This window comes from Zalophus californianus, chromosome 2 (assembly GCF_009762305.2).
Source record: "Zalophus californianus isolate mZalCal1 chromosome 2, mZalCal1.pri.v2, whole genome shotgun sequence".
In the NCBI taxonomy this organism is placed as follows: Eukaryota; Metazoa; Chordata; class Mammalia; order Carnivora; family Otariidae; genus Zalophus; species Zalophus californianus.
The window spans coordinates 56165232-56189751 of NC_045596.1; the positions used below are offsets into that span (position 1 = coordinate 56165232).

Consider the following 24520-nt stretch of genomic DNA (forward strand, 5'->3'; position numbering starts at 1 on the left):
CACCTAATGAAATGTTGGGAAATGAAAGAAACCAAATGATTTCACAGACAGCTAAGCCCTGATTGGCCTCTCAGTTGCCAGCCTCCTGGAATTGAGTTTAAATTCCTTCTACAAACTTACAACTCATCAAAGGGTAAAATTATTCACTACATACACTGGCGCGATCAACCGGACTTTGAATATCATTTCACCCATACATTTAGCCAAGTGGAGAGAAAGGTAACATTAATTGGCCATATTTCAAACAGAACTTCTTAAAAAATATCTTCTCTGAAAGGGAAAAAAATAGAGTGAAAGAGTGACACTATTTTGTTATTATAGGTAGCATTTTGAGACATGAAGACTATGATTCTACTACTTTATCTTCTAGGATCAACTCAGTCATTACCGGTAAGTGCAATATGTTTATTTTATTACCAACCAGCCTCAGCAGCACCCTCTGCTTGTAGATATAACTTTCTTCCTGCACTCCATCAACACTGCTCTGTCCTGTGACCCATCCCCTTAGTTTTCTGTTTTTATTTTCCAAGGTGAAAAATGACAAACTAATAAGGTGTCAGTACATATTTCAACATACTTAGATTTTTAAAAAGCATCCACTCTAACATGATAGAATTTCAATTATTTTGGCAGAACAGTGGGGTAGAAACCAGGGGGGAAAAGGAATGCCTTAAATTATATCTACTCAAAGTGGATAATTGTTTTACTTTCCAAGAAGAATTTAAGATTTTCTTGGCAAATGATTATTTTCTCATGACTAAAGAGGTAAACTACATTTTCTGACTTTCCTAACTGGAAGCATGAAACATGTAGACTATGTAAACCCTAAAAATGCTACCAAATTGTATGACTATATAAACTTTAAAAGGTGATCGAAGTGCACAACAGCAAGAGGATATTACAAAGTGGCCAACTTTTTTACTTAGAACATTGAAAACTATGTTCACATATAACATGTTTGAAAGAAAGGAGTACTAGTGTTCGAATACATACTCCAATTGTCCTCCAATATTTTATAGACATAGATGTGGGTGGTTTGCCTCTCTAAGTGGACTTCCCTTTGACCATCTGAGATGACATTTGACATAGAGAAAAAATTAGAAGGAATTTTCTATGAAATAGAAGAACAAAAAGAGACCATTCTTAGTTGAACTCCCTTGACACATCTATAGTCATCCATACAATCAACAAATACTTACTGAAATCTCTATGTACCAGATACTATGCTAGTGCTGAAAATACGATGGTGAGCGGGGAAGAAAAAGACATGATCCTTCATGGTGTTTGCAAGGATTGTAGATACAATAAAGATTTTTTAAAGAAATGTTAAATTATAAATTATAACTATGCTTAGTTCTATGAAGATGAACAGGGTGATCTTATAGGGAGGGGATAGAAGCAATCTCCTTATTTCACTCCAAATATACTTATGTCCTTCTTTAAAGAAGTTGTCTGCCAAAATTTATTTTTGAAACAAGGTAAATTAGTAATTCTTTTGTAAAACATGGATTTTTTTACTTCAAACAAATTTACCAAAAGTTTCTTCTAAATAGGGTGTCTTTAGTGTATTTAAATTACCACACAATTTGTGAAAACTCAAAATAAGTAAAACTTTCTGGGCACACAGCAATCATTCAAGGTTGACTGAGGAGTGGCATACAGGTTAAAGCAGGTTGCTAATAGCCAATGATGTGAAAGCAGCTGGAGAGTTAGTGGAGCAGGGGATGCAGGGTGTGACACTGACATGTCTACAAGGTATAGTAGTGATATTTAATAAATGAAAACTCAGGACACATGGACAAGGTATTTTTTATTATTTGTAAGTGAATTTATTGAATCATCATAAAGGCATAAAAAATGAATCAATGATAATTAGATAGATGATATGGATGTCAAGGATAATTTCACCCCTAGAATTCAAATATTCTTAATACACTAGGAAAATACCCAGGCTGGGAAGGAGATTGAATTTCCATTACGGGAAATAACCTGTCAGGCACAAGGCAGAAGCAGGAAGCTTCATGAAAATGCAGTAGAAGTTATGGCAACTTACCTTCAGGCATGGGGGAAAAAAGCAAATGTTTACAGAGCTAAGGTGCAGATGATGTATTTCATGTCCTGAAAAAGGAGGAAGGCAGTTACAGAGAAGAGAAGGAATCCTAGGAACTACTACCTGAGGTCCATGTGCCCAGCCCCACCCTAAACCCCTCCCCACCACACGCCTCTGCTCTGGCATTTTTCCACTCTACAATTCCATCTCCTGTCACACAAGAAACTTCCCAGGGAGTTAAAACTACTCCAGAAACACACAGAGCCTAAAGGCAGACATTTCTGCATTTGGGACAGCTTGTTACATCCTGGAAATAAATGGATACAAAACCTCAGACCCATCCCTGCCTAATCTAATATTTGTTATCACAGACGCAGTTCAACCTTGCTTTGGGACTTCCTCCAACAAAACCGGCTCCACATCAGGCAACACTACTAAACCAGCAGCAGCCAAATCAGGTGAGAGTCCTACAATAGGGAACATTTGCAGATCAACAAAGGAAACATGGGAAGACTAGTGAATTTAAAATCAAGATTTACATAGTCTTATGGTTGAACAAGGGAAAAAGACTTTCTCTTCGGAACAAGAACAACAAAAAAGAACCAAAACACTTTTTGAAAATGTTGAGCAGGAAAAGCAAGCCATCTTCATTCTTTTTCTTTTTGTCTCAACAATAATTTGGTTTAGCAACCAATAGTAAAACCTGAAAAGCAAGAGCTACATCTAATGACAAAGCTTGGTCATCAATGCCCTTGCACTACTGTGACATAGTCACATGTGGTATCTGCCAGAGCTAGCAGGGTTTAAGATATCTCTATAAAAATAACTGGATTTCCTTATAATTTTCTTAAGTTCCATTGTTACTGATGAGCTGATGTTATTGTAAAATTTGTTTATGTAAAAACTTCTGAAAACTGTATTGTCTCTTGACTACCCACTTCTTCCCACTCCATCACTTGCTCTGCTCTAAAGGATCCCTCTTTACCTACATCTAGAGTTTGTGAAGTAGTACAATAACACCAAAGTCTAAAGTTCTCTTTTTAGTTTACGGACATTAGAGAGCACTCAAGACAGGACCCCATCTCACTCCTTAAGGAACCTGAAGATTATACAATTTGAGGATGCTGTTTAAGAAAAGGAAGACAAATTTAGATACGTAAAATTAAGTACTAAAGTATATAATTTATTATTTTATTTTATTTAAAATCAATTAATTAACATATGGTATATTATTAGTTTCAGAGGTAGAGTTTAGTGATTCATCAGTTGCATATAACACCCAGTGTCATTACGTCATCCTTTATGGCCATCACCCAATTACCCCCATCCCCCCTACCCACTTGCCCTCCAGCAACCCTCAGTTTGTTTCTCAGTTTAAGAGTCTCTTGTGGTTTGTCTCCCTCTCTGATTTAGTCTTATTTTATTTTTTCCTCCCTTCCCCTATGTTCATCTGTTTTGTTTTTTAAATTATACATATGAGTGAAGTTATATGATATTTGTCTTTCTCTAATTGACTTATTTAATTTAACATAATACCCTCTAGTTTCATCCACGTTGTTACAAATGGTTTTAAGATTTCATTTTTTGATGGCTGAGTAGTATGCCATTGTATATATACCACATCTTCTTTATCCGTTCATCTGTCGATGGACATCTAGGCTCTTTCCATAGTTTGGCTATTGTGGACTTTGCTGTTATAAACATTGGGGTGCATGTGCCCCATCAAATGACTATGTTTATATCCTTTGGGTAAATACCTAGTAGTGCAATTGCTGGGTCATAGGGTAGCTCTATTTTTAACTTTTTGAGGAACCTCCATACTGTTTCCCATGGTGGCTGCACCAGTTTGCATTCCTACCAACAGTGTAAGAAAGTTCCCCTTTCTCAACATCCTCACCAACATCTGTTGTTTCCTAGGTTGTTACTTTTAGCTCTTCTGACAGGTGTGAGGTGGTATCTCATTGTGGATAATTTATTATGAGATAAGAAGTAAGAGCCAATTACACATTTTTAAACTCAACACATTGCCAGGATGCCACTGGGGGCCAAAGAAGGGTCATTGCTGGTGAGAGGCCCCAAAACTTCAATTCCATTTACCATCATCCTAAATCCCCCTGTGATGGGAATACAGACACTTAAGGGTATCTGCCACTGACAGCATGGTGGAAACAGACAAACTCTGGTCTCACTTGAATTTCAATGCCCCTACAGGTATTTCCCTCTTTAAGTCTAATACCACTGACACAGATGTTCGCACTGGGGTCAGATCTGCAGCTGGTAAGTACTCTTTTATATCATTTTAATATCCACTGTTAAATACAATACCTAATGTTGAGTGTATCCACAAATACACACACACATATTCATTGTAGATAAGTTGAAAGGGAACACAGAAGAGTCAGAGCATAGGATCTATTCAGTACATCATAAAAATTTTTCTTAACAAAAGGGCTTCTAAGGGAATTAATCAAATTCTCATGTCTTAAACTGCTTTAGTTCTTCTTACCTCTTCTTCAAGCTCTTCTGCACATTCCTCCAACATATTTTCCTCACTGCCCCTACAATGTCCACACACCCACACAAACACTATGACCACTATCATCACCCCAACTGGAGCAAACTAGAAGGGGTAGAAAAATCTTCATTCTTCTCATGGACTATCTGTATAGTTTACTCTGTTTGGGAGAAGAAACATAATAAATTCCTTTCCTGATCAAGGTAGTCATATTTAAACATAGTATTAGACTGTATTCAGACTAGATATTTCATTGTGACCCTCACCATTTTTATGGGGAAGCCTATGAAGAAATTAATTTCTTTATAAGAAAGCTATCAAAAAAATCTCAAGAACCATAGTTATTATAGTCAAAATGGGAAAGTGAGGATAAAATCATCCAAGTAATCCTCAAAAGAACGGGTTCATATGGCAAAAGTTAGTCCTGGACTTTATGGTTGTACTAGTAGACTAAATAAGTCCCTGAACTTCATCTCTATACCTAATTCTTAATGCAATAGTATATCACATACTTTTTTTTTATGTGTGCATAGCAAATGTTTATATTTGCATAGAAAATCCTCCCTTTAAAGATATTTTACATTTGGTAAACACATTTTAGTTTCTTGAATGTTCAACATGAAACAACACAATGACAATCTTTTTTGTTGCCCTATAGCTAAATCCTGCTGCAGGGATGGCACCTGGTACCCAGACCCTCCCACTGAACTTGGGGGGACTGAACACACAACAGCAGCTGCAACCCCAAGTAAGCTCAAGATGGGAGTTCAGTTCAACATTGGGGAGCATTTTCTATCAAGTAGAAGCCTAAAGGGAAGGAAAGAACTTTTTTAAGGTTCTTAAAAGTTTTACATAGAAGGGGACCTGAGTGGCTCAGTGGGTTGAATGTCAGACTCTTGGTTTCTGTTCAGGTCATGTTTTGGGGATCCTGGCATGGAGCCCACATATGACTTCATGCTCAGCGGGGAGTCTGCTGGGATTCTCTCCCTCTCCCTCTGCCGCTCCCCCCTTCTCTCTCTCTCTCTCTCTCTCTCTCTCTAAAATAAATAAATAAATCTTTAAAAAAAAGTCTTACCCAGAAATTTACAGAGGAATGTTCAACTGAACATAGAGCATCTTTGGTAATTTGGTCCTTGATGAAAACTCACCAAGAAAACTGAACATGCCACCCCATAACCTCTCTAGAGTACATTTGTAACAGGTAATAGGAAAATGTGAGGTGCTGGGGAAGATTAAAAAGTAAAGAATATAAGGGGGGAAATCGAGAGGTAGCAGGATTCTTTTCTACCTTGCTATTTTCTATAGAAGACTTTCTGGGTGACCAGAATCATCCCAAAGAAAAAATTGAGAGATGGATAAAGTTTATTTCCAGCAAATCTAATCTCCTTTTCTGTGCACTTGCTTCGTGCCTCTTCTCAAGTCCCCAACAACTCTCTAGTTCCTTCTCCCTTCCCATCATTACGTGCTTTCAGGAAAAACCCCGAAAAACCCTCTCCCACTAGGATTTAAATGATATGCGTAGGGCATCACTCCGATCAGAAGTGTTGCATCTTAACTACAGACAAAGCTCAAGTTTTACCTTCTTGAAAGTTCTCTGAATAGCTTAATGACTTGGAGAAAAACACAATGATCTCTTTACAGCTAGACTAAGTTGTTTATAGATCACTTATTCCCTCTAACACATGAACTCAGCCCCTATCATTCCCACATAAGGTCTAATTTTTTGTAGAAGCTGTTTTATGTATTACATGTATTGTGTGTTAATTATAGAGAATTAAGAAAATATAGAAAAGCAAAAAGAAACATAAAACTCACCCATAACCCTACCCCCCAGAACTAAACATGGTCAGCATTCTAGGGTATGTCCTTCCAGTCCTTTTTCTACCTACACATGTAAGTATATTTTTTAAAGAAAATATGTTCTTACTATGTCTAATGTTCTATAATCTAATTTTTTCACTTAATGTATTTTGAATGGTCTTTGTATTTTGAAATATTCACCTATAAAATTGTTTCTATTGATTGCTTAGTATTCTATCATATTGCAAAAATTGGGGTTTTTTAATCAAAATTTTTGCTTCTGTAAACACTATTACAGTGAACATCCTTTAACTAAGTCTTTGACCATATCAATGATTATTTCCTTAGGACCTGTTCTTAGGAACAGGGTCCAAAGGCATACAAAAGTGTAAGACTTTTAATACACATTCCAAAATTATGAAACATAAATACAGCAATGAACCAATATATTCTTACCATCTTCCTACCACCATGGACACCTCCAGGTCTTAATAAGAGCAAGCTTGTCTTAATCAGTAATTATAATCAAAGTTGACTTTAATTGACAAAACAATTTGAAGCTGCTCAGTTTAAATTCTATATCATATGCAACTAATACTTTTCTCTGTACTTTCATTTGTCCAAAATAACAACACAAGAAACCCTCTACTGCTTCATTTATCCATATTTATGAAATTCTGTGACATAACTAATTTTTATGTTTTTTAATATTGAGATGTATACTTAATTGTCTATCAGTCAGTGTTTATTTTTTACAGATATATTAGAGCCTTCACTCCAAGTATTTGCTGCTTATTTATATCTTAATAATAAAAGTAATCCTCTGAAAAAGACTAGAGATACAGGCAAATAAAATGAGAATTTCTTTAACACATGACCCTGATATAATCCATATGCTACCTTCCCAGCTTCAGTTTCAATTGTTGCCCTGCTCTAACCTTGAAGCCCAATTTAGTACATCTTCATATTCACCAAAGAACATCCACTGGAAGGGTGCCTTGGTGGCTCAGTTGGTTAAGCGTCTGTCTTTGGCTCAGGTCATGATCCCAGAGTCCTGGGATCCCTGCATCAAGCTCCCTGCTCGTGGGGAGTCTGCTTCTCCCTCAGCTCCTCACCCCACTCGTGCTCTCTCTGTCACTCTCTCTCACTCTCAAATAAATAGATAAAATCTTAAAAAAAAAAAAGAAAGAAAGAAAGAAAGAGAAAGATGGTGCACCTGAGTGGCTCAGATGGTTAAGCGTATGCTTTCGGCTCAGGTCATGAACTCCAGGTCCTGGGATCGAGCCCCATGTCAGGCTCCCAGCTCAGCAGGGGGTCTGCTTCTCCCTCTCCCTCTGCCTCTCCCCCTGCATGTGCTCTCTCTCTCTCTCTCTCTCTCTCTCAAGTGAATAAATAAAATCTTAAAAAAAAAAAAAAAGAATATCCACTGGAGTCAAAGGCATTAGTAGGCACTATAGAAGTCAATGAAGTTTGAGCAGAGAGAGTTTGATATTGCACGCTCCCCAGTATGCACTAATGTAAATCAATCCCCATTCTCAGTAGGGATTCTTCAATGTCTCCAGGATATGCCAACACCTCTTTGACCTCCTGTGCAGCCCCAGCCCTCCAATCTTGTGTCTCCCTATGCAGAGTGGCCTATATCCTCTGCCAGAAACCTGGGCACCCGTCCACAGCTCTCATCTATCAAAGCAAGGCCAAGGTGGTTAAGGGTAAACTCTAGAACCACGAAACTCTGGTCAAATCCCAGCTCTCTGGTTACTATGTGTGTGATCAAGTTGCTTCACCACTCCGTGGCTCATTTTCCTCATGATTTAAAATAGGGATTAAAGTAGAACCAACCTCTAGGGCTGTTATAAGGATTAAATGAGCAAATAAACAAAAAACACTTAGAACAGGACCTACCACACAGTAAACACTCAGTGTTAGCTATTTTTATTTCAAACAATTTCTCTACTAAAAACTAATAAAAAATTTTTCTCCTTACTGTTACATTGGTGAAAAACTAAATTATCTTTAATTACACTTTTTATTTACACATCTGTGGTTTCCTATTTGTATCTTTTTGTTCCTTCGAAATGGCCTTTAAAGAAGAAATCTCAGTTATGCTTTTTTTCCAAATCCTGAGTGCCCCTTCCCTTCACCCTACTTTCCAATCACCATTCTGAAAATTTCTTCTTTTTATTGTCAGTAGCCAAGGATCTGACTGACAGTAAGGCTTTTTTCTTAAATATATATACTTAAATGTATGTACCTTTTGGCATTATGGGTATTACTGAACAAACTATCTTGGGAAATAACAAAGTTAAGAGTCTGTTTCATAAGACTTTCACATCTTTTGGGTTGGTTAGTGTTAGAATTCCCATTTTGATCACTTTCATGACACTATGTGAATGTCTATAGAAATAAAAATAAACTTTAAAACACTAGTTCTCTTGGACAAACTCTAGGTTAGTTCTTAGAGTACTAGCACATGCCAACACCCCACCCAAATCTTTTCAACTAAAACTTTATAACATTTAAGTGGTTATCAGTGACCAGTAAATTATTTCTCACTTATTTCTAAGAACTCTGCCAGTATCAAAATGATAGAATATCATCCATAAGTTTCTACCAGTGCTCTATTTTAACAGCAAAATATCCAGGTAACCATTATGAGACTAAACATATATGCTTTGATAAATCTTTGTGTTTTAAAAATCCATCTTTAATGAGTCTTCTGAGATGCCATATGAAAGAAACATGCATTTTACTATTATTATTACTTGTAATAACTTTCAGTTTGGAGATAGCTTGAGGCCAAAATTATTTTTTGTCCATCCTATTCAGTAACTTCTACCTCATGAATGTGTTGCCTTGGACTAAAGTTTCTAAATCTCTCTGGGTCTAAGTCGGCTTTTTACAAATTGGATGAGTTCCAATTCCCAAGCAACTCTATGGGTTTCTGTCTATGACTATAGCCGATACACTGGTAAGAAATACTTCTTCAATGAATATCATATACTTTTAAGAAAATCTCAGTATTTGTATCATCTGCTAGAACTTACCTCTGAATATATTTTAATTGAATTTTTCATTCTTTTTAGATGTTACCAGTTATTGTAGCACACCTTGGAGCCCATGTAAGATTATTTTGTAATGTGATTTTTATTTTAAATCATCATAGTGTGAAATATGTCATCCTGCTTCAATTTACCAGATAGTTGCCAAGTTTCCTATTTACTTGGCACTGTATGAACACTGATAATTATGAGTGGGCCCTTATTGAGCATTTACTACACACCAGGCACTGTTCTAGGTATTTTATTATTTGTTATATACTATCTCAGTATTCAAAGCAACCTTTGAAGATAATATTTTTATTTATAATTTGAAGAGGAGTAATTGGAGATACAGTTATTCAGTTATAATCACACAGTTAGTAAATGTCAAGGGTAAATCCTCTAAAGCATACAGCTAAGAAAAAAATAAATTAATGGGACTGATCTAATGATTAATGATTTGGGGGATTTCTTTTTTAATCTCAAATTTATTTATTAACCATGTATCTTTTCCCTAAAAATGATACAAATACTTTCCTCTCTCCCTATTTGCCTTTGCGAAAGGTAATACTTGAGGTCATTGATAAAATTACCAAGGGTCAAGGTCATATATGACATGCATCAGGTAGTAGCTTTTACTTCTGAAGCAGAATGAGATATAAAGTTCGTATCAATTCTTAATTCCACAGCTGGGAACACATCCCAGTGAAATAATGTGAAATATAGCAAAGGTCTATTTACAAATACATTCCTCAAAATAATAATATTTGTGGTAGAGAAAAAAATCAGGTGCAAGTTAAATTTAAACAAAAGGAAAATAAGATTGAGTAGATGGTGCAATGTAAAAACAAATACTTTGTAACCATTCCAAAAGTACATTTAGTTGTATTTGTCACTAGTAAGTTTAAATGACTGTGGGTGTAATATTAGAAGAAAAAGTAAGACCCAAATTATATAAATGACTTATATAAATTATATGAATAGCTTCCATTATGTAAAAAACAAAAGTGTGAAAAACATCTGGAAGAAAATCCATCAAACTGTATGATGGAATGGTATTTTTTTCCTTTGTTGCTTTCTGCATTTTCCAAGTTTCTTCCAATGTGCATGTATTACTTAGTAATAGAAAAATGTATAACTTTTAAAATGCAGAAGGCTTCACATCACTCAGATATTAGGTATTAGCAGTCCAATATCACATGCTGACTTAAATTATGTGAAACAAGTCATAAAGGCAGTTAAAATATTGTCGAAAATTTAAAATCTCTCTTTACAAATTTTACAAGTATTTTAAGTTTTTAAATTATGTTATATATATCTTGTCTCTATATATTAAAATTTGTCTAATAACGTGTTATTATTTTCCTTTTAGGGTGCTATCCTTAGCTCAGAGGAATTGGTAAAAAAATAATAATTACTAGCATTTCAAATTCTTCTCACTACTATCATAGTCCTGCTTTCTGTCCCCACACAATCTCTCTTGACCACAACCCCTAAACCTGGTGCATACTACTGTAAACGGAACATTTTTTATAGATCCTTGCATCAAGATACTTTTGTCTAACTGAGGATTTCACTCTTCTTCTCCAGCTACTTTTCCATTAATTTTACTTAGCTTTTTTTTCTCATATATTAATATTAGATTCAGTTCTATCCAGAAATTCAATGCATATTTTTAAACTTTATATGATTAAAATCTAGGATTATAAATTATTAAAAAGCATTCAATATAGAATAATATACATACTGGTATTTGTTGCAGGAAAGATTAATTTTCTTGGCTTAAATTTTTAATTTTTATAGGAAAATGTTATTTTTCTAGCATCTTACAGTGATGCATGGACTCTTCCCCGTACACATGAATAACTAGAGGGCTGAACCTAAATAAAATTCATCTTTAGACACTTCTATAAATTGCCCCATAAGTCACTTTTAGGAAACAATGACTTGAATTAATGTGGTATCTAAACATGACGCTGAAGTTAAGAGTCGAGGCAATATCTTGGAAGACAGGTTTTCTTTTAAATCTTTCTATTATGAAAAAGGTAGAGATTCACTAGATTGTTCACAAATAAAATCAATGGGGCTGTTTTGCAACAATAGTACATGAACACCCACATCTACCAGTTATTAAGCCAATTTTGTGTAACGGGCACCTTGGTAGATCTTTTACATACATTGCCCTTAATCCTCATCAAATTACAAACTACAGATTTTCTTTTAAGTAAACTATGCCCAACGTGGGGCTTGAACTCATGACTCCAAGATCAAGAGTTGCATGCTCTATGGACTGAGTCTGCCAGGTACCCCACAAAGCACAGATTTTTTTTTAAGCAAAACAAATATTTTTTCCTCTTTAATGATGGCTTTTTTATTTTTTTTTATTATGTGCAGTTAGCCACTGTATAGTACATCATTAGTTTTTGATGTAGTGTTCAATGATTCATTAGTTGCATATAATACCCAGTGCTGATCACAACACATGCCCTCCTTAGTATCCATCACAAAGCACAGATTTTTAACCCAACTTTACAGATAACGAAACTGAGGCTCAGAGAACTTAAGCTACTTAGGCCCCAAGGTCAAGAAATAGTAGATTCAAATCGAAAGTCATTTTTCTATCTGCTATACCAGTGGTTTTCAAATTTTTTTTAAGTAACAGCTGTATTTTTCATGCAGCTAACATACACACACACACACACACACACACACACACACACACACACACACTTCATGAAATAGTATTTACCCTACTGTACAGAATGAACTTGGTAATTTACAGTCTATTCTTTGTGTCTTATTTTTTAATGATGGGCATTACCACCTTTTTGTTTCAAATCTATGAATACCATGACCCCTTGCTTGAAAATATCTATATTCCACTCCTGTCTCTCTTCTGGCGTAAGTCTAATTCTGGCTTTGGTACCTGGTAAATCTAAGACAGTGTTTCCCAAACTTCAGTCTTGGACCACCAAATCAAGACAACTCAGGGTGCTGATAAAAAAATGCAGATTTCTGGATCCTGCCCTAGATCAGCTCAATCAGAATCTCTCCAACAGTGGAGCCTGGGAATTACCTTTTAAACAAACTTCTCAGGCGGTTTTATACAAACTAACAATTAGGAACTATGCTCAAAGAAACTGACTTGTATCTTAATTATGAGCCCTTAACCCTTTTTATTCTATGTCAACATTATGAGAACTGAGGGGTTTCAGAGAACAAGTCCCTGTCTGAACTTTCTCCAAATCCAGTTTATACTAAATTATTTCTTCTTAAGAGGAACTTCTTACAGTAATTTTTTCCAGAAAAAAAATAAACGTAGGCAGCAACAACATTTATTTCCAGTATGCAAATCATTGACAGACCTACACAGAGAAGTTCATTGAGTAACCTCAAGGAATATACAAGTTGCTGAATTGACAAGAAAAGTATTTCTGACTGAATATTCCAATGCCTTCAAAAAAAATAAATAAAAAGAAACTTGAAGAGATGCAAATCATGAGATGAAGGTTGATTGACTAATTTTTCCATTAATTTTTAGTGTCTTTAATTACTTTAAAAAATTCTGGGCAAATGAGAGACTATAATTTAGGTCAATAGCAGGGAGATAGCCCAGCATAATTGTATGGATTTCCTGCCTTAGTTCTATCTCCAAATACACACAAGATGAACAAATTATTCATTATTCCTTCTCCCATGATTGCGACTTACCCTTTCTGAGGGAAATAAAATACAGCATCGAATTGTAGTCATGAAACTAGCATCAGGCTTGCTCAGAAGAGGGAGGCATTTCTTCTGAGGAATGCCCAGTCTTTATTATTTTCTCTGACTCTGCCCTTTCCATCCTGCCATTCCTGCCCCAAGTTGCTGGCCTCAAAGGAGGAGAGGCTGATTGACCAGCATTCAAATGTGTCCTTTTGACTTTGTTTGCCTTTTCCTTTCCTCCTTCCAGCCGGTGGCCCCACAAATCTTCACAGGCCTCATTTTTCAGCCACTGCTCCCGGGAGCCCTCCTGCCCCCCAGTCCAGCTAATCCAGATGCCCGGAATGGAATTCTCCCTGCAGGGCAAGCAGGAGTGAATCCTGCCATCCAGGGAACTCCAGAGGGCTTCTCCCCAACTCCCAGCGACACAGACGATGACTTTGGTGTGACCGCCCCTGCAGGCATCCAAAGGGGCATGCACACCACCCGGGAAACCTCCACTGGGCCTCCAAATGGTAAATTCTCTGAGCCAGGAAAATGCCTCAGGAAAGTCATCTGCAGAGTGGAAACAGAGTTCTTTGTCTTGCCTTGACCAATACAGATCCTAATAAAATCAAGGATCCCCTTTACCTAACATTCACAATTGATTCCTGCAATGTGAGGGAATATTTTTACTGGGCCACCAATCCTACCTTACCAACCCAGGAAGGAGACATTTAATTGCTGGCATAACATATTTTCTATCTTAAGTTGGATCTGGAAGTCTTTGAAAACAGACTGTGCTCTCCCTTCCTCATCTTCCTCTGACCCCCAAACATATACAGGCCCACAGCAGACACAATTAAATCAATCATCATACTCTTATCCACTCACTGATCATGGATGATCAGCAACACCTTCTTAACATAGTGTTGCAGCCACTAGTCATAGATGGGAGTTAGCACGTAGGTGAGCACGCGTGCCATTCTCTTGAGATGGGACTTATGAAATGTTGCAAAACTAAACTCTTTAAGCACCAAAATGCAGAGATAATCATTTAACATGCAGGGATGTCTAGAATCAAATGTCCTTGGAAATAACAAAAGAATGATTTGATATTGATACTTTTGCTCCAGAAAAGTAATTTGATCTCAAGTAAAAATGCTTAAATCCAATATGCTTTTACCTACTTCTTAAAAATATTTTATTTTCTTCCAGGAATTCAGTAAGCTGTTTCAAATTTTTTCAACTAAGGCACCACATATGTGGTGATACATGCGAATCTTCTTCACTGATCATATCATGGAATAGATGAAGACACACTAGAGAGTATCAGAAGAATCTCTTAGTTTACCTAATGTTCTTGAAATTTCAGAAAACATACTCTTCCTAGAGAATAATGACTTCTGAAAAAAAATAATTAAATGGATAAATTTGTCTTTGAAATGTAACCCTATGCCACCATGGACCTGGAAGATATATATATTAAACGTATTTTGAAACTGACCCTTTCTCTTCTTTTGGGCATAGAACGGTGGACCCTTTCAGAAACTGCATTCCCTTGGGACACTTAAATCATGCTAATGGAGGACTTGCTTTGGAGTATGGAGAACTGCAGTCATGAAGTGGATATTCAGCAATATAAGGATAATTTCCTATTTCCTCACAACCAACTAATTACGCACTCTCTCCCATAAGAGCCACAACTTTAATTTTCTATAAGCACATCTAAAATACAAAGAGGAAACAAAGAATTATAAATCATACTGCCTGTCCTCAGGTTGCTTATATACAGAATTAGTGATTTGGGCATGTAATGCTTAATCTAGGTATATCTAAAAGTGAGAAATGCTATGAAATAATCACCAGAGGTGATTCTCTTGCTCCACATGTCTAAAAAGAATTTAATCTGATTTAAATTTATCGCTCAGACAACTGCAGTTCATTCAGAGTGGGGGGGGGGAGAGTAGAAGATACTGACACAAACTCCAGTAGAACTCCCACCAAGGAAAGACGTAGATAGGTTTAATAACATTCCTCACTATATTTGATTCAGCCCCATTAGTATGGAACAAATCCAAATATACACCCACAAAATATATTCCATGTTAAGTTTTTCAGGTAGTTAAAGATTTCCTAATGGTTAAACATTTGTTAACCACAGTGTTCCAGATTTGCAGAATCTGAATAACACCCTTATGAATTGTCAAGGTTTTCATGGCCAAATGAGAGTAAATCAGGATTCAATTTTCCAAAAATATTTTTCCATTAGTCTTGTGTGATACTAATTAAAAGTGCTATCAAAAGATTTCCTAGAGGCGCCTGGATGGCTCAGTCAATTAAATGTCTGCCTTCCGCTCAGGTCATGTTCCTAGGGCCCTGGGATCAAGCCCCATGTCGGGCTCCCTGCTCAGCGGGGAACCTGCTTCTCCCTCTCCTTCTGCCTCTCCCCTACTTGTACTCTCTCTCTGACAAATAAATAAATAAAATCTTTAAAAATAATAAAATTTCCTAGATGATCGTTTATCAAAAAAATTCTCTCTGAGCCTCATTTTTCTCATCTATAAAATGGGAGCAAAAAACCCTGTTATAAATGCCCCATAGGTTAACACAATTATCAAAGTAGATAGTGCTTGAAAGTGCTCTGCAAACTCCGCACCACTATAGAAAGTCATTTTATTGACTTTCAGTAACATTCCAACCAACTGAAACTACCTGTCCTTCCAGCCCCACCCTTCCTCGGTGTGTTTTAATTATTAGGTTAGGTGTATGATTACCAGCTAAACCATCTAGACCAAGTGTCTTTCTGGAGTATGCTACTCCTTGGGGAACCTGAAGACTTTCCAAGAACTACAGGTAAACAGATGGTTTTGAGGACACAATCTCCATTCTTAATCACTACATGTGTACTTTCCAACCCTAACCCACTTTCCAAAGACTGACCCTGCCCAAGAACATGTCTCCTCTTTCTTCTCCCCTTCTTTCCTTACGAGCCTCTTTTCCAACATTACCAAAAAAAGGCCTATGTCTCACCTACCACAGAGCTCACTGTGGAAAATTGCTCATAGAAAACCTCCAAGACACAAAACAAATGAAGAATTTCAAATATTGGTGTTGGTGTTGAGAATGAAAATAACCTTTTGCAACTCAGTAGTTTCTCGTTCTTAGCTTTCAACAAAATTAATTGAGGATCTAATGGAATTACCAGGTATTAATCATTGAAAACATTTTTGATGGTAGAAATTAAGAATAAAAAATTAAAATGTTTAGTTATTCTCATTTAAAGGTATCAATAATAAATAAATTACATGTTGATACAAATAACATATTTTTACATAAAATACTGTTTTATAAAATTTAATGAGAATGCTTAATTTAATTAACAAAATTTAGCGAGAAGAATGGATTTATCTTTGAAATCTCTCTCATGTCTGACTTAATAAAAGATAGGGTTCTCATATCTGCTTCTGCATTCAATCTGTACCTGTCACAATATGACATGTGTAGCTGCTGGAAAATTCCACTGTGTACTCTTGAGAAATGAGAATGAAAAGACAACATATGATCTTTATATTATTATAAGAGTAGTTTAACACACTGATGTACCAAAATGATATCAGGGACCCCCAAAAATCCTCACCACACTTTGAGAACAACTTTGAGCAATGTCACATCCATTTTTTTAAATCTTCTCCCTAGAAATGTACTGAAAGTACATGGTGATCTGTCACACGTGTGTGACTTCACACACAGGCCTTCTCATTCTTACTGTAGCTCTACAGTCTGTACTGTACAAAGTAATTATGATACAGTCTATTTCATTCAATTCCCACCAAAAAAAGAAAAAAACTATAGTAAATGTAAAAAGTAGGTGAAATTAATTTTGATAATACATTTTATTTAATGTTATGTATATAAATATTATAATTTGACATACATTAAATATAAAAAATTAATTATCTGCTTTAGATTCTTTTGGGGGTTCTAAATTTTTATAATCAGATGAGTATTTCCATTTACATCTCAGTTTAAACTAGTTACATTTCAAATGCTCAGTACCACATGTGGTGAGTGGCTACCATATTGGACAGTGCAAGTCTAGATTTAAGGAAAGAGCCACAGGTTAAAAGTAGAATTCCCATTTTACTGATGGGAAATCTAAAGCTTGGTATAAGTCACATGTCCAAGGTCACAGAAGAGCTAGCATTTGGTGGGGATGGCATTTGAACTTGGGTTTGCATAATAAGTTATAAAATTAAAAGAAATTTTTTAAATTTCCAAAAATTAAATTTAATCAATAATGCTAGAGGAAAGACCAAATCATCTTTCTATTCTCTCTATAAAAAAAGATACTATAAAATCATTGTCATATAAAAGACAAAAAAAAAAGTCAGAAGTAAATAAGGATGATCTTTTCAACAAATGGGGCTGGAACAACAGAGATATACATATGCAGGAAAAAAAAAAGAATTTAGACACTGACCTTACAACTTTCACAAAAGTTCACTCAAAATGGCTCATATACCTAAATATAAAAGGCAAAACTATAAAATTCCCAGAATATAACAGCAGAAAATCTAGGTGACCTTGGGTATGGTGATGATTTTTTAGATACAATACCAAAAGGGCTATATGAGAGAAAAACCAGTAGGTTGAACTTTCATTAAAATTAAAATTTTGGGGCAACCCTGTCGGGACCCCTCTCACTCTTGAGAGCTTTTTCTGTATCTTCACTTAATAAACTTCTACCACTTTACTTGAAAAAAATTAATTAATTTAATTCAATTAAAATTTTCTGCTCTGCAAAAGACAATGTTAGGAGAATTGAAAAGACAAGTCATAGACTGGGAGAGAATAGTAGCAAAATCAATAAAGTACTGTTATCCAAAATATACAAACTACTTAAAAAATTCAACAATAAGACAACAATCCAATTTTTAATGGACAAAAATTTTAACAGATATCTCACCAAAGAAGGTATACACATGGCAAATAAATATATGAAAAATAGAAAAAGCTGGACATCATATGCATGAAATTACAGATACCACTATGTGTCTATCAGAAAGGCTAAAATCCTCAACATGGATAATACCAAAAGCTGGCAAGTATGTGAAGCAACAATAACTCTTATTCATTGCTGGTGGGAGTGCAAAATGGCATAGCCACTTTGGAAGACAGCCTAGATTTTTCTTTCATAACTTAGCATACTCTTAAATGATCCAGCAATTGTACTCCTTGGCTTTACTTAAATGAGTTGAAAACTTAAGAATCTTCATACAAATGTTTATAGCAGCTCTACTCATAATTGCCCAACTTGGAAGCAACCAAGATGTCCTTCAGTAGAGGACTGATAAACAAACTGTGGACCATCCATATAATGAAGTATTATTCAGCTATTAAGCCATGAAAAGTTAACCTTTCAAAGGAAACTTAAATGCATATTGCTAGGTGAAAGAAGCCAATCTGAGAAGAATACATACTATATGATTCCTGCTAGATGACATTTTGAAACAGGCAAAATGATGGAGGCAGCAAAAAGATCAGGGTTGTAGAGGTTTAGAGGGAGGGAGGGATCACTATGTGGAGCACAAAGGATTTTTAGGACAGTGAACCTATTCTCTATCATAAGGGATGATAGATATATGTCATTAGATATTTGTCAAAATCCATGGACTTTACGACATAAAAAGTGAACCCTAATGTAAAATATGGAATATAGTCAATTAAAATGTATCAGTATTGGAAGGGCCTGGGTGGCTCAGTCAGTTAAGCATCCAACTCTTGATTTCAGCTCAGGTCATGATCTCAGGGTCATGAGATTAAGTCCCACATTAGGCTCTGTGCTCAGCAGGAAGTCTGCCTGAGATTCTCTCCCTCTCCTCCTGCCCCTCATGCTCTCTCTCTCACAAATAAATAAATAAATCTTTTTTTAAAAAAGTATCAGTATTGGATCATCAAATGTAATAAATGCACCCACCCATGTAAGATATTAGTAATAAGATTAATGGTTGGGGTGGGGGAAAGAGGACAAATGGGAACTTCCTGTACTTTCTGCTCAATTTTTCTGTAAACCTACAACTTCTTTTAAAAAGTTCTACCAAGGGGCGCCTGGGTGGCTCAGTCGTTAAGCGTCTGCCTTTGGCTCAGGTCATGGTCCCAGGGTCCAGGGATCGAGTCCCACATCGGGCTCCCTGCTCGGTGGGAAACCTGCTTCTCCCTCTCCCAATCCCCCTGCTTGTGTTCCCTCTCTCGCTGTGTCTCTCTCTGTCAAATAAATAAATAAAATCTTTAAAAAAAAAAAAAAAAGGTCTATCAATTTTTTAAAGATACCAGAAAAATTTGTTGGTATCTTAAAATATTAGCCCACAAGGTTTGCAAAGTGATATGGTTTGTTAGAAATGATCAGGCCAAGAGATAGAAAATACCTCCCCCTTGTGATCCTGAGACAGAAAAACTAAAAGTGTAGCGAACCAACTAGCGAGAGGCAAGCAATAGCCCTTTTAGGGGAACAAGGCACTCTTAGAAACAAATTTAGTCTCTAACCTGATAGCCATCCATAAAAATCCAAGTTAGAACTCACATAGTCAGGAAGAAGGTTGAGGAAGGACAACATCTAAGAAATCAGAGAGTGTATGAGCAAAATAAGTGATTGATGCCTATACCATGGGAGTGACCTGGAAAAGAGGAAACAAAATTCCATAACGCCTCCAACTGTCTAAGTATCCCTTGGGTAGGAAGACCCCTGCAGGTCAGGAAAAGAAATTACACTAAAGGAGCCATAAAAATGTAGGCTCGTTCTCCCAATGAAATATTGGCAGACCTCACCAGTAAATATCTAATCTGTTAGAAGCCACATTCAGGAAACTTAACAGAACTAAGCAAACATAGTTACTAATCATGATAAATTAATTATTAATTAATTTTACATGATTAATTATATATACTATAATATTATAAATATTATAAATTATCGACATTATTAATATAACTAAACTATAAATTTGTAAAACTAAAACTATATACCTAGAATGAAATGAAAGCGTGATTGATTTTAGACCAACACGTAGGACAAATAATTACAACAATTATTCATTTCAGAATAAAATTTAAGACAGAAAAGCAAACCAAGAAACAGACCCTTAACTACAGAGAACAAACTGATGGTTACCAGAGGGGGAAGTGGGTGGGGGGATGGGTGAAATAGGTGATGGGGATTAAGGAGTGCACTTGTGATGAACACCAGGTGTTGTATGTAAGTATTAAATCACTACTTTATACATCTGAAACTAATATTACATGTATGGTAACTAACTGGAATTTATTTTTTTTCAATTTTATTTACTTATTTGAGAGAGAGAGAGCATGGGGAGGTCAAAGGGAGAAGCAGACTCCCCACTGAGCAGGGAATGCGGACTCGATCCCGGGACTCCAGGATCATGACCTGAGCCAAAGGCAGTCACTTAACCAACTGAGCCACCCAGGTGCCCACTAACTGGAATTTAAATAAAACTTTAAAATTTTTTTTAAAATTAAAAAAAGAAAGAAAATAGCAACTACTTTGAATTAAACTTCCTTTAAATTTATAAACACAAGAAAACATCACATATAAGAACATCTCAACAAGTCATGTACTTATGTCCCTTCTGGAATCTACTAAACATTTTTAGAACCTAAAGAACCTATACCATTTTATTTTAGTGTTTCTGTGCATCTGAGAATAAGACAATTTGAAAAGTCATAGAAGACAATTTGTCAAAGGTGAGTTGACGACATATAAGTTAGCACATATAAGATCACTTTCTGTGCAGATAATCCCACCTTCCCACCACCATTCCAGGTGGATAGCCACCACTGGTTTCCACGGACATATTCATATTGCAAGTTGTATCCTCAGTACCCTGGAGGCAACTACCTGAATGGCAATATGTATTTCTAAAAACTTTTATTGTCACTCTCCTTTCTAACCCTCTGACCTATGTTTCATTTATTAGGTTTTTTTCTTTTTTTCAGCTGTATCTAATCTTCAGCTGAACTTGTCTATTGTTTTCTAATTTTGTTTACTGGCATTTTCAATTCTAGAATTTCTGTTTGGCTCTTTTTGAAATCTGTTATACCATATTTATAGTTTCTTGTTCTCTGACAAGTTCTTCAAGCTTTGTTTTTATCTCTTTGAATATAGTCTTAGTTTTTTCAAAGCAAAGTATAACCCTAGTTATTGTGATTCTAATTTGTTCTCTCCTATTTTGTTTTTCTTCTCTTTCTTACTCATGTGATCTTGCCTCCTATTGAATCAAGTTATCTTTGATAACGTCAAATGTTGTTTCTAAAAATCTTTGTAGAAAAAGGCCAAAGAATATTTTTGTTTGTTTCTGCCTGGAGCCCAGGGGAACATTATTTTGGGTCATCTTCATTCAGTTTTAGAGTTTGAGATTTTTCTGGTCCTCTCAGATAATAGAAATCACAGCTGCAATTCCTCCAGGACTTACTCCCTTCTGGCTCACCCTTACTGGGCCCTAACAACAGTAAATAGTAGCTCTTCAGGGCTCCCAATTTTGGTGGGCCCTAGACTTTGACTTCTCTCCCTCTAGCCTAGCCAGTCTATTAATCATGCAGGCCAGCCACTTCTAAATTAACCACCAGCCCCAGGGCAAAAATGGCTCCAAATATTGGACTCCCCTCTCTAGATTTCCATCCCTCTCCTGGATCTTGGCCTAGTAATTTCTTACTATGCAATTAACTCTTTGATGGTTTAAAATTTTTTCAATATATCATTCATGTTTTTTAGTTTTCCCAAGCAGAGAGAATCTATCCAAATGACTTAATCTACCATTACTGAAACCAGAAATCCATTTCCAATCTTTACTCCTAACCCATTCCACAGTATCTTCAGCAAGGGGGAGATCTACTAACAATCAAAAGGTGTATAGTACTCGTCTACACATTTAATGCAATCCCTATCAAAATAACACCAGCATTTCCTACAGAGCTAGAACAAACCATCCTAAAATTTGTATGGAACCACAAAAGACCCCGAATAGCCAAAGCAATCCTGAAAAAGAAAAGCAAAGCTGGAGGCATCATGATTCTGGACTTCAAGCTATATTACAAAGCTGTAGTAATCAAGACAGTATGGCACTGATACAAAAACAGACACATAGATCAATGAAACAGAATAGAAAACCCAGAAATGCACCCACAGCTATGTGGTCAACTCACCTTTGACAAAGCAAGAAAGAATATCCAATGGAAAAAAGGATAGTCTCTTCAACAAATGGTGATGGGAAAACTGGACAGCAACATGCAGAAGAATGAAACTGGACTGCTTTCTTACACCACACACAAAAATAAATCCAAAATGGAGGAAAGACATAAATGTGAGACAGGAATCCATCAGAATCCTGGAGGTGAAAATAGGCAGCAACCTCTTTGATCTCAGCCATAGCAATTTCTTACTAGACCCATTATCAGAGGCAAGAGAAAGAAAAGCAAAAATGAACTATTGGGACTTCATCAATATGAAAACTTCTACACAGTGAAGGAAACAATAAAACTAAAAGGTAGCCTACGGAATGGGACAAGATACTTGCAAATGACATATCTGATCAAGGGTTAGTATCCAAAGTCTATAAAGAACTTATCGAACTCAACACCCAAAAAAACAAATAATCCAGTTAAGAAATGGGCAGAAGATATAAATAGACATTTTTCCAAAGAAGACATCCAGATAGCTAACAGCCACATGAAAAGATGATCAACATCACTCATCATCAGGGAAATACAAATCAAAACCATGATGAGAGACCACCTCACACCTGTCAGAATGGCTAAAATTAACAAGACAGGAAACAACAGATGTTGGTGAGGATGCAGAGAAACCCTCTTACACTGTTGGTGGGAATGCAAACTGGTACAGCCACTCTGGAAAACAGTATGGAGGTTCCTCAAAAAGTTAAAATAGAACTACCCTATGACCCAGCAATTGCACTACTAGGTATTTACCCAAAGGATACAAAAATACAGATTCAAACGGGTACATGCACCCCAATATTTATACCAGCATTATCAACAATAGCCAAACTATAGAAAGAGCCCAAATGCCCATCCACTGATGAATGGATAAAGAAGATGTGTCATATATATATAATGGAATATTATTCAGCCATCAAAAGGAATGAAATCTTGCCATTTGCAGTAACATGGATAGAACTAGAGAGTACTATGCTAAGCAAAATAAGTCAGAGAAAGACAAATACCATATGATTTCACTCATATGTGGAATATAAAAAACAAAACAGCCAAACATATGGGAAGGGAAAGAGAGAGAGCGAGGGAAGCAAACCATAAGAGATTCTTTTGATAGAGAACAAACTGAGGGTCGATGGAGGGAGGTGGGTGGGGGGTGGGCTAGGTGGGTGTTGGGTATTAAGGAGGGCACTTGTTATGATGAGCACTGGGACTTATATGTAAGTAATGAATCACTAAATTCTATTCCTGAAACCAATATTACACTATATGTTAACTAACTAGAATTTAAATAAAAATTTGAAAAAAAAAAAAAACAGTGTATAGTGCTCAAGGAGCTGGTCCTAATACCTGTAGGTACTTGACTCTGACCTGAAGGACTGTCCTGTACATTCTTGTGGATGCTGTGTATGTGCTTCCTCAGCCGATGTCAGATTGCTCAGTTAACATACTGTCTCTCCCCACCCTCTCCACTCTGAGGGATGAGATTGTTGGGTTGCAGAGAGAGAAAACTTATATATAACTTATATATAAGTTATATATATAGAAAACTATAATAACTATAGACACATTTCTTTATCATTGCTCAAATCAGACTTTGTGTCAGCAAGTTTCTCCTAGTTAATTATCAATCGTTTCCACCCTCCACACCCTGTCTGCCCCACACACTGTAATTGCAGTCTGATTTGCTTCTCAAAGGAATGTCTCACCAGACTAATTGAAGCTAATTGCACCAGTGCAATCCTCAGAAACATGCTAAGGGAAGTTTTCAAACCAGGCAAGCGGCTACTAGATGGGTCTGCTGGAAGTTATGAGTTTACATTCTCTTATCTGATCCAATCTCTGAACCATTACAATGGCATGCACATTTAATTTTTTTAGTCTAAGTGCTCTAAAGAAGTCAAATAAGGACACACTGTAGAGTTCAGAGTACACACCCGACTGTACAAAAAAGAAATCATCTTCATATTCCTCTTTCTTGCATCCTCTATTTTTTTAATGGTATCACCATATTCCAGATCACCAAAGCTGATAACCATCCTGACCGTTTATGCTCCCCTCTTCCCCTGACAATCACATCCAATCAGATGACAATCCTCTCCAGGTCTGCCTCCACTAGCTTGTAAAATCATAAAGAAGATTACATGGGATTACCTATTTAGAGAACACTCGACAAACTCTCTAGCATAT

At 36.2% G+C, this 24520-nt stretch overlaps 1 protein-coding gene across 1 annotated transcript; it reads left to right on the top strand.

The window, feature by feature from the left end:
- Positions 1 to 336: 336 nt before the first annotated feature.
- AMTN (amelotin) lies at positions 337 to 13697 on the top strand. Its single transcript, XM_027600101.1, has 7 exons — positions 337 to 390; positions 2422 to 2508; positions 4262 to 4327; positions 5224 to 5313; positions 9449 to 9484; positions 10776 to 10802; positions 13356 to 13697. The coding sequence occupies exons 1-7, from the start codon at positions 337 to 339 to the stop codon at positions 13695 to 13697; spliced, it is 702 nt and encodes a 233-aa protein (XP_027455902.1).
- Positions 13698 to 24520: the final 10823 nt, after the last annotated feature.